Source organism: Cetorhinus maximus, chromosome 3 (genome assembly GCF_964194155.1).
Source record: "Cetorhinus maximus chromosome 3, sCetMax3.hap1.1, whole genome shotgun sequence".
Classification (NCBI taxonomy): Eukaryota; Metazoa; Chordata; class Chondrichthyes; order Lamniformes; family Cetorhinidae; genus Cetorhinus; species Cetorhinus maximus.
This window is the reverse complement of record NC_135881.1, coordinates 179893480-179903797: the sequence shown is the minus strand read 5'-3', so window position 1 is coordinate 179903797 and position 10318 is coordinate 179893480. Positions and strand designations below refer to the sequence as shown.

Sequence of the window (10318 nt, the reverse complement as noted above, 5' to 3'; positions counted from 1 at the left end):
GCGACAACCGTGCGCGAGGGACGCTGGGATCTGTAGTGCAAGAGGCGGTGTCACGGCCGGGGGGGGGGGGGGGGGGGGGTTAAAGGCGATGGTCACATGTCGAAGTTGCCAGCCTATCCGCGCGCGCGCTGTGATTGTCGCGCCTGCGTGGTAGGGTTGAAGCCTTGCAGCGTCCGGTTCTTATTCTGACCCCTCCGCTCTGCAATGGCGATGCTGCAGCGGCTGCTTGTGTCATGGTCGGCACTGGAACGTGCTCTGTTGCAAGGGTTTGGGCTTCAGCAACGCTTAGGTGAGAATTTGAGGGTAGCAACAGTGGGATAAGGATGGATAGGATGGATATCAGGGAGGGTGTGGATTCTGTCATTCTAGGAATGTATCTATCTATCTACCTACCTACCTACCTACCTACCTACCTACCTACCTACCTACCTACCTACCTAACGACCGACCGACCGACCGACCGACCGACCCACCCACCCACCCACCCACCCATCATTTCCCTGTCAATCTAGCCACCCACGTATTCATTCATTCATCAGTCCGTTTATATAACAGTCATTATCTATGGTATAAGGGCCATGTTCAGTTGCCTCTGATATCTGTTGCAATGGTGTGCTTATTTTTATTCTGATGGCTTTTGTCATTCACCTGTAAATAGCAGATGAACAGTGATTGAAGAGTTTGATATTATGTATTATGGTTTTGGCGGCTTTCCCAACAATACTCTTAATTTGGTTGTTTTGATCACAAATGGAGCTTTTGCATCAAAAGCAATAACATTCACAACAAAACTCTGCAACTGTTCAACCAAAGAAAAGTTGCTGAAGTTTTCTAATATCCTGCCTCTGACTCTGAAAGAGTATGGAAGCTAAGGACATTGATCCTCCAAGTATGAGCCATAGATGGCTGTAATAGCACAAGCCTGCCCTATCTACAGTTATGGAACACATTAGACAGGATGTATTTAGTTTTCTTTAAAGCAGATAAGGCTGAGGGGGGAACCTGTTAGAGGTATACAAAATTATGAGGGGCATAAATAGGGTGGATAGGAAGAAACTTTTCCCCTTAGCAGAGGTGTCAATAACCAGGGGGGCATAGATTTTAAGGTAAGGGGTAGGAGGTTTAGAGGGGATTTGAGGAAACATTTTTTCACCCAGAGGGTGGTTGGAATCTGGAACACTGCCTGAGGGGTTGGTAGAGGCAGGAACCCTCTCAACATTAAGTAGTATTTAGATGAGCACTTGAAACGCCATAGCATCCCGGGCTACGGGCCAAGTGCTGGAAAACATGATTAGAATAGATTGGTGCTTGATGGCCGGCACGGACACAATGGCCCGAAGGGCCTGTTTCTGTGCTTTATAACTCTGAGGAGTTTTGCAGTTCATAGAAGTCATTACAAATCAAAACAACTATTTATGTTAAGTTGCACCACTAAATATTTATTATTTAATATAAATATTAAATATTAAACTTATAGCTTAACTAGTTAAACCATTTGATATAACTACAGATAATCATATAGTGATATTTCCAAACCTAATTTGTTAAATAAAACACAGTAATGATGGCATGGAAGATGATGTGTAGAAGCTGCAGCATGTGTGTGTGAGCTGGTGGACACCAGTGTGATCCACAGCAACTATATTTGCAGTAAGTCTGCAGCTTGAGGAACTTTGGCTCAGAGTTGATGAGCTGGAGTCTGAGCTTTGGATACTGCAATGCACCAGGGAGGAGAAAGGTTGTCTGGGCACTTTGTTCCAGGGTGCAGTCATACCCCTTAGGCTAGGTATTTTGAATTTGGTCTGTGGTGTGGGGTAGGAGGTTGTGAAAGTGAGTGAGGCAGGCATGGGGATCCAGAGATGATACTGGAGGAGCCTCAGCCTGTGCAATTTTCCAACAGTTTTGAAGTTCTTGTGGCTTGTGTGGACAAGATTAGGGACTGCAGGGAGGATGAGCAAACTGACCATGGCATAGTGGTGAAGGGGGCCATTCAAGTTGCAGAGTTAAGAGGAATGTAGCTGCAGCAGGAGACAATATACTCAAGGGGATACATACAGTTCTCTGCAGACTGAAGGCTGTGTTGTCTTCCCAGTGCCAGGGTTAACATCTCCTCGGGGTTGGAGAGGAACTTGGAGTGGGAGGGGAAGAATCCAGTTGCTATGGTCCATGTGGATACCAACGACATAGGTAGGACTAAGAAGGAGGTTTGATATGGGAGTATGAGCAGCTGGGACTATATTAAAAAGCAAAACCACAAATAATCTCTGGATTGCTATCTGAGCGATGAACAAATTGGCATAGGGTGAATAAGATTCGAGAATTGAATGCGTGCCTCAAAGATTGCTGTAGGAGAAATGGGTTTCAATTCATGGGGCACTGGCACCAGGACTGAGGAAAGAGATAGCTGTACCATTGAGACAGTCTTCCTGAACTGCGCTGGGACTAGTGACCTGGTGAATCAAATACCTGGGGCTGTAGAGTGGGCTTTAAAACAAATATTCGGGGAAAGGGTTCAAAAGAGGGGAGATTTGGAAAGTGAAAGAGGACAAGGCAATAGGGTAATGATACGTGTAATGATAACAAGAGTGTGACAGGAAGGGACAGAGTGTACAAACATAAGAGTGCACCAGCAAATAAGGTGAGAGTAGGTAAAAAGACAGAATTAAAGGCTCTTTATCTGAACAATATGGATGAATTGATAGCACAAATAGGAATAAATGAATATATGATAGCCGTTACAGGGAGGTGGTTGCAAGGTGACTAAGACTGGGACCTGAATATTCAAGGATACTCTATAGTTTGAGAGGACAGGAGGAAAGAAAAAGGGGGTGGGTAGCTCTGTTTTAAAAAGGATGAGATCAGAACAATAGTGAGAAATGACCTTGGTTCAGAAGATCAAGATGTTGAATCAGTTTGGGGTGGAGATAAATGGCAAAGGAAAGAAGTCACTGCTGGGAGTACTTTATAAGCCCCTGACTAGTAGCTCACAGTAGGACAGAGTATATATCAAGAAATAATGAGGGCTTGCAAGAAAGGTACTGCAATTACTTTAATCTTTACATTGATTAGACAAATCATATTGGCAAAGGTAGCCTGGAAGATGAGTTCCTAGAGTGTATTCGGGACAGTTTCTTAGAACAATACATTCATGGAACCTGCCGGACTGTTTTGGACCTGATAATGTGTAATGAGGTAGGATTAATTAAAGACCTCCATAGTAATGGATCATCTAAGCACGCGTGATCATACATGATAGAATTTCACCTTCGTTTGAAAGTGAGAAATGAGAGTCCATAATTAGGATCTTAAATTTAAATAAAGACAATTACGAGGGGCTGAAGACAGTTAGCTAAAGTGAACTGGGCAAATGGGTTAAAAGATGAGACTGGAGAAGCAGTGACAGATATTTAAGGAGATATTTCATAATCCTCAGCAAAGATATATTCCCTTGGGGAAGAATGACTCTACCAGAATGATGCACCATCCATGGCTGACTAAGGAAGTTAAGGATGGTATCAAATTGAAAGAAAAGGTGTACAATACTGCAAAGCTTAGTGATAGGCCAGAGGTTGGAAAAGTTTTAGAAACTAACAATGATTTTTTTTTAAAGTCATCCTTTAAGTGGGAGAAGTTAGAGTATGAGAGAAAACTAGCAAAAAATATAAAAACGATAAAACTGATATATCAAAAGGAACAGAGTAGCTAAAGTGAGCATTGGCCCTTGGAGGGTGAGAGTGGGGAATTATTAGTGGAAAACAAAGGAATGGCAGAGGCTTTGAACGAGTAAGAGTCTTCACAATAGAGGACAGAAAACATCCCAATAGTAGAAAATTGAGGCAAAATGGGAGGAGAAACTTAAAACAATTACTGTCACTAGAAAAAAACGTAATGGGACTTGAGGCTGACAAGTCTCCAATACCTGATGGCTGGCATCCAATGGTCTTAAAAGAAGTTGCTGCAGAGATAATGGATGCATTGGTTGTAATCTTCCAAAGCTCCCTAGTTTCTGGAAAAGTCCCAGCAGACTGGAAAACTGCAAATGTAATACCTTTGTTCAAGAAAGAAGGGAGACAGACAGCAAGAAACTATAGGCCAGTTAGCCTAAAATCTGTTATTGGGAAAATACTAGAATCCAAATAAAAAGTAGTATCAGGACATTTAGAAAATCATAATACAATCAGACAGACTCAACATAATTTTATGTCAGGGGAATCAAGTTTGACAAATTTATTAGAGTTCTTTGAGGATGTAACAATCAGGGCGGATAAAGTGGAACCAGTAGATTTAGTATTTAGATTTGATAAGGGGCCACTTAAATGGTTACTACACAAGATGAGCGCTTATGGTGTTGGGGGTGATATATTAGAATGGATAGAGAACTGGCTAACTAACAGATAAAAGTTGAGATGAATGGGTCATTTTCAGGATGGTAAACTGTAACTAGTGGAATGCCACAGGGATCAGTGTTGAGGTCTCAGCTATTTGAGTTATATTAATGACTTGGATGAATAGAACTATATTGTAGCCAAATTTGCTGCTGATACAAAGATCGGTAGGAAAACAAGTTGATACAGAAAGGGATGTAGATAGGTTAAGTGTGTAGGGGAAAAAAATGGCAGATGGAGTATAATATGAGGAAAATGTGAACTTGTCCACTTTGTCAGAAAGAATAGAAAAGCAGAATATTATTTAAATTGAGAGAGACAACAGAATGCTGCAGTATAGAGAATCTGGGTATCCTCGTACGCGAATCACAAAGTCAGCATACAGGTACAGCACGTAATTAGGAAGGCAAACGGAATGATAGCTTTTATTGCAAAGGGGACGGTGTATAAAAGTAGGGAAGTCTTGCTACAACTGTCCAGGGCATTGGTGAGACCAGACCTTGAGTACTGTGAACGTTTTTGGTTACGTTACTTAAGGAGGGACATTCTTGTGTTCGAAGTAGTTCAGAGAATGACTCGGCTGATTCCCAAGATGAGGATGAAAAAATATTGAGCAGGTTGGGCAGATACTCGTGGGAGTTTAGAAGAGAGGTGATTTTATTGAAACATAAGATTCTGAGGGGGCTTGACAGGGTGGATGCTGAGTCACTGGGTTAGTAATCCAGAGGCCCAAGCAAATGCTCTGGAGACATGGATTCAATTCTCATTATGGTAGCTGGTGGAATTTAAATTCAATTAATAAATCTGGTATAGAAAGCTAGTCTTACTAATGGTGACCATGACTACCATCATCGATTGTTGTAAAAACCTATCTGGTTCATTAATGACCTTTAGGGAAGGAAATCTGCTCTCCTTACCTGACCTGGCTTACTTGTGACTCCAGACCCACAGAAATGTGATTTACCCTTAACTGCTCTCTGAAATGGCCTAGCAAGCCACTAAGTTCAAGGCAATTAAGGATGGGCAACAAATGCTGGCCTTGCCAATGATGCCCACATCTCATGAAAGAATAAAGCAAAAAAAATCATAATTTGAGAACCATGAATTGTATCTATTGCTGTACCACCAAGAGTGACTGCTCCGTAACTATTCAAACTCTTTCGAGTTATCAACAGTCACAACTCTTTCGAGTACAATCACAGTTCTTGGTTTTCCGGGAGTGGGACATGAACCCACAACCCTCTGATTCAAAGGCGAGGGTGCTATGAACTGAGCCACAGCTGACACCTCCTCCGTAACTATTCAAGGAGGACAAGAGAGGGAAACCAGGAAATTATAGACTTGTTAGCTTAATATCTCTTGTTGGGAAATTACTAGAGTCTGTAATCAAGGATGGAGCGACTAAACACCTTGAAGATTGTTAACTCGGAGAGAGCCAGCATGCATTGGTAGGTCGTGCTTGATGAACCCGATTGAAGTTTTTGAAAATGTGACTGTGGACAGTGGAATGTCTATGGATGCTATTTATATGACCTTCCGGAGGGCATTTGATAAAGTTTAAAGCTAAAGCTCGTGGAATTGAGGACAAGTTATTGAGCAGGTTAGGAAATTGGCTGAACAACAGGAGATAGAGACTAACAATGATAGGCGTGTACTGTAATTGCAGGAGGTGACTAGTGGTTTCCATAGGAATTTCTGTGCAGGCTGCAGCCGTTCACCCTATTTATTAATGCCCTGAGAAGGTGGTGGTGAGCCACCTTCTTGAACTGCTGCAGTTCCTGTAGCATAGGTACTTCCAGAGTGCTGTTAGGAAATGACTTCCAGGATTTTGACCCAGCGACAGTGAGAGGATGGCAGTTATATTTGGTTTGTGGTTTGGAGGGGAATTTAGAGTTGGGGGTGTTCTGATACTCTTGTCCTTCAAGGTGGGAGAGGTCACAGTTTTGGAAGAAGCTTTCCAAGGACCTTGGCATGTTGCTGCAGTGAATCTTGTAGATGGTACACTGATGCAACTGTGCATCAGTGGTGGAGGGAGTCAATGTTTAAGGTGGTGGGTGGGATGCCACTTAAGCGGCTTCTTTTACCTGGATGGCGTTGAGCTTCTCGATTGCTGTTGGAGTTGCACTCATCCAGGCGAGTGGAGAGTGTTCCATCACACTTATGACTTGTAGATGGTGGGCAGCCTTTGGAGAAGCAGGAGGTGAGTTTCTCATTCGAGTCTCCAGCCTCTGACCTGCTGAAGTGGCTATAGTATCCACATGGCTAATTCTGTTAAATTTCTGGCCAATGCTGCTGCTTATCTTCCCCCATCCCCAAGATGATTCAGGGGCGGTCATGCTGGTAAAGGGGTTGCGGTTAGATTCCCTCATGTTGGAAATGGTCATTCCCTGGCACTTGTGTGGCACAGTTGCTGCTTGCCACTTATCAGCCCAAGCCTGAATATTGTCCTAGTCTTGCAGCATATGGGCACAGTCCTCTTCATTATCTGAGATGTTACGAATGGAACTGAATGTTGTGTAATCAACAACAAACGCCCCCACTTATAACCTTATGATGGAGGGAAGGCTATTGATCAAGTGGTTGAAGATGGTTAGGCCTGGGACATTGTCCTGAGGAACTCCTGCAGCGGTGTCTTGGGGCTGGGATGATTGCCCTCCAACAACCACAAGCATCTTTCTTTGTGCTAGGTATGACTCCAGCCAAAGAAAAGTTTTCCCCAGTACTGGAGCACATTTCTTCAGCTCAACAACCGGGATGGTGTTGGGGCACTAAGCACAGTGTGCTTAGCCATTTCATGATACCACAGGGATTGAATTAAAATGGCTGAAAACTCACCCAACCTGTCTACATCTCTCTGCATCTTTCCCACCTAATTTTGTATTATTAGCAAATTTGGATATGTTACATTTGGTCATCTCATTCAAGTCATTAATACAGATTGTAAAGCTGAAGCCCAAGTACTGATCCTTTTGGTACCCCACTAGTTACAGTCTGTCAAACAGACAGTTTCTGTCCATTAACTAATCTCAATTCGGGTTAATATATTACACCCAATCCTATAGTCCTAATTTTGTGTGACCCCTTATCAAAAGCTAGTCGAGAAATGCAGAAATAACATAAAAGGACTTCTAATTAACTACTGATTATTAATTACTTATCCTTCAATTACCCGAGTACTTGAGGTACTTCTAACAAAATCATCATGTGTTGCTAGTGAGTGACTGCTTTGTAATACTGGTCTAAGTTTGTTTGCTGTAAAAGGTTAACAACATCAAAATGACTTCTCATCTCAGTGTTAGCACAAAATGGAGTTTTGACCTTGTTAGCTTATTACAATGAATATAACATGAAATTAACCTGAAAATGGTTGTTATACTAAAATCTAGTACCCAGACTTACAACTCCACGGGTTGAAGGTTAAAATATTCCGCCAATATATTGATCTCTCACTGCTTAATTGATCAATCTTTTTTTGGGGGACATGAGAATTTCTCTCTCTCTCATTTCCCTTCTAACTCGTATATTTTTGATTGACAATGAGAGTGGTCTGCCCCACTTGACACTGTCTTCAAAAATTCCTTTAAAGTACCTCTCGAGTCACGTAATTCTAACTTGAGACTTAATCTCTTGCTCAGCTTGAGCAAGTCTCTGCTTATAATATTTCGCTTCAGCACTTGCTGAACCTTCCTTTTTAATAAAAATAACGTACAATCAACATCTCTCTCCAGATCGCAAATCCAAATTTGAGATGCATGTAAATCTAGTTCATTCAGTTTCTTCATACTTTCTACTTCTTTCAAATGGAGTTCTCTCTCCTTTTCTAACTCAAGGATTCTCTGATCCTTATCTCTGGTGATAGCATCACCCTTGACAGCACAACAATATGCGCTGTAGGCCAAGAAGTCTTATCTTTGCCTGGCTCCACATTTTGCTGCCGACTTTCAATAAAATCGACAACGTCCTGAAATCAGACACATGATCAAGTTTAGCTTTGCACTGGGAAGAGATCGAGATACCCTGTCTCATATTAATGTCTTTAACTGTTAATTAACTTTTCCTTAACCTGCAGCTTTAACTTTTATTAACGAAAGTGTTCAGTCTTCAGTAATTGCTTTATCTCTTTCAGAGTTAAAACAATAAACTAAATTAACACAATAAGGGATAAATCAGGCACAGCCCCTAAGTCAGGTCAGCTGTAAAACCAAAGGACAAAGTTTAAAGGAACCTTACAAACATTAAACCAAAATGTGATTAAAGGGGTCAACAAAACACCCCAGTCCCCGCGGTGCCCACCGGGCATGGAAGGCCTCGATGGTTAGTAATTGCTTTATGGGGTACAACTCGTTTGAACTATTCAATAAATCCTCAATTGTGAATTAAATCATCAGGTTCTACAATACTCAACCAGCCGGCAAGAATGAACACTAAATGGTAAATTCAAAAGATTTATTAACCAGTAAAAGGTAGAAAGGTAACAAGTTCACAAGGTAAAAAGCAAAGTTTCAATTAACAGTAAGAGGAGAAACAAAAACAGGATTACCTGGAAAAACTCAGCAGGTCTGGCAGCATCGGCGGAGAAGAAAAGAGTTGACGTTTCGAGTCCTCATGACCCTTCAGCAGAACTGCAGTTCTGCTGAAGGGTCATGAGGACTCGAAACGTCAACTCTTTTCTTCTCCGCCGATGCTGCCAGACCTGCTGAGTTTTTCCAGGTAATCCTGTTTTTGTTTTGGATTTCCAGCATCCGCAGTAGTTTTTTGTTTTTATAATAGTAAGAGGAGAAAGTTTAACTTTAACAATTAAACAGTCTTCTCACAACTTTCCTTGGTTGACCAGGCCAAAGATGTGAAGTAATTCCAAACATGAATAACATGCTAAAAACAAAAATGGCTTCTCAAAATCTTCATTTTTACCCCCTCAGCTCACATTTTCTTATCTTGAATTAGCCTAAGTGTTGAACAATAATTGGTTAACTCAACTGTCTGCCGATTTATAATGGCTCCTGACACCTGTTAGCATCTCCTGATGTCTTAATACAAAGGCCTACTCAAATGAGAAAGGTTGGATGATGCCCCATTCATTCCCCATCTTAATATAACTCGTCAAGGTCATGAATGTTTCGAGTTTAACACACCTTATCTCTCCCAACTGGCTGGAGAGGCATCATTTTACAATTCTCATGTATGATTAGTGTATTTAAAATCAAGTGTTAATTATGTGTAATTATAAAACATTAGACTTTGTGTTAGAGGTTATCTTACCAGCCTTACTAATACAGCTATTGATTAATTACTTATTCTTTAATTGTCTCACAATTAAGGCTCTCTACTTGGCTAATCTGGCTGGTTTTTAATAATGCAGTAACTGGTTTAGTTTTTAAAATGTTTTCTAGATTAGTTCAAAATGGCTTCTGACCACGTTAGTTTACTATGCTAAATAACATATTGGTTCACACTACAAAAATGGTCATCACACTAAAACTATTGATTTTGAAACTGCCAACAAAGATAACTATAATAAAAAGAGAAACTGCTAGAAATACTCAGCCTGTCAGGCTGCACCTGTAGGGAGAGAAACAAGAGTTAATGATTCGGATTTATGATCTTGCGTCAGAACTGAAAAAAGTTAGAGATGTAACTGGTTTAAGCAAACAAAAGGGAAGGCTTGTCATCGGATGGAAAACGGGAGTGATTAAATGACAGAAGGGATGAAGATGCAAGGCAGAAGAGGGTAGTAGTGGGACAAGTAAAGAAAGGAGATGGAAATCACGACAGCAGAACCGTTAGCAGCACTTGCTGACCAAAAAAATTGAAAAATGAAGACATATTGGATACACTGGTATTGAAGGGGCCATTTTTAGAACAAATGCAATGGAGATTTGGAAACCAGGAGAATGGAGAAGAATCCTTATAGGGAGTGGGGTGAGAGAATGCAA

The 10318-nt window shown here is 41.3% G+C and overlaps 1 protein-coding gene across 2 annotated transcripts in view; it reads left to right on the top strand.

Annotated features, from left to right (window-relative positions):
- The first annotated feature begins 136 nt into the window (after positions 1-136).
- Positions 137-10318, top strand: part of mrpl32 (mitochondrial ribosomal protein L32) — a 30430-nt gene continuing 20248 nt past the window's right edge. Inside the window, exon 1 of one of the 2 annotated variants that reach the window (XM_078539346.1) lies at positions 137-289. In XM_078539346.1, the coding sequence (XP_078395472.1) occupies positions 205-289 (85 nt within the window). In that variant the 5' untranslated portion in view covers positions 137-204. The remainder of the gene's footprint in view (positions 290-10318) is intronic. The other variant, XM_078539347.1, reaches the window with a different exon arrangement.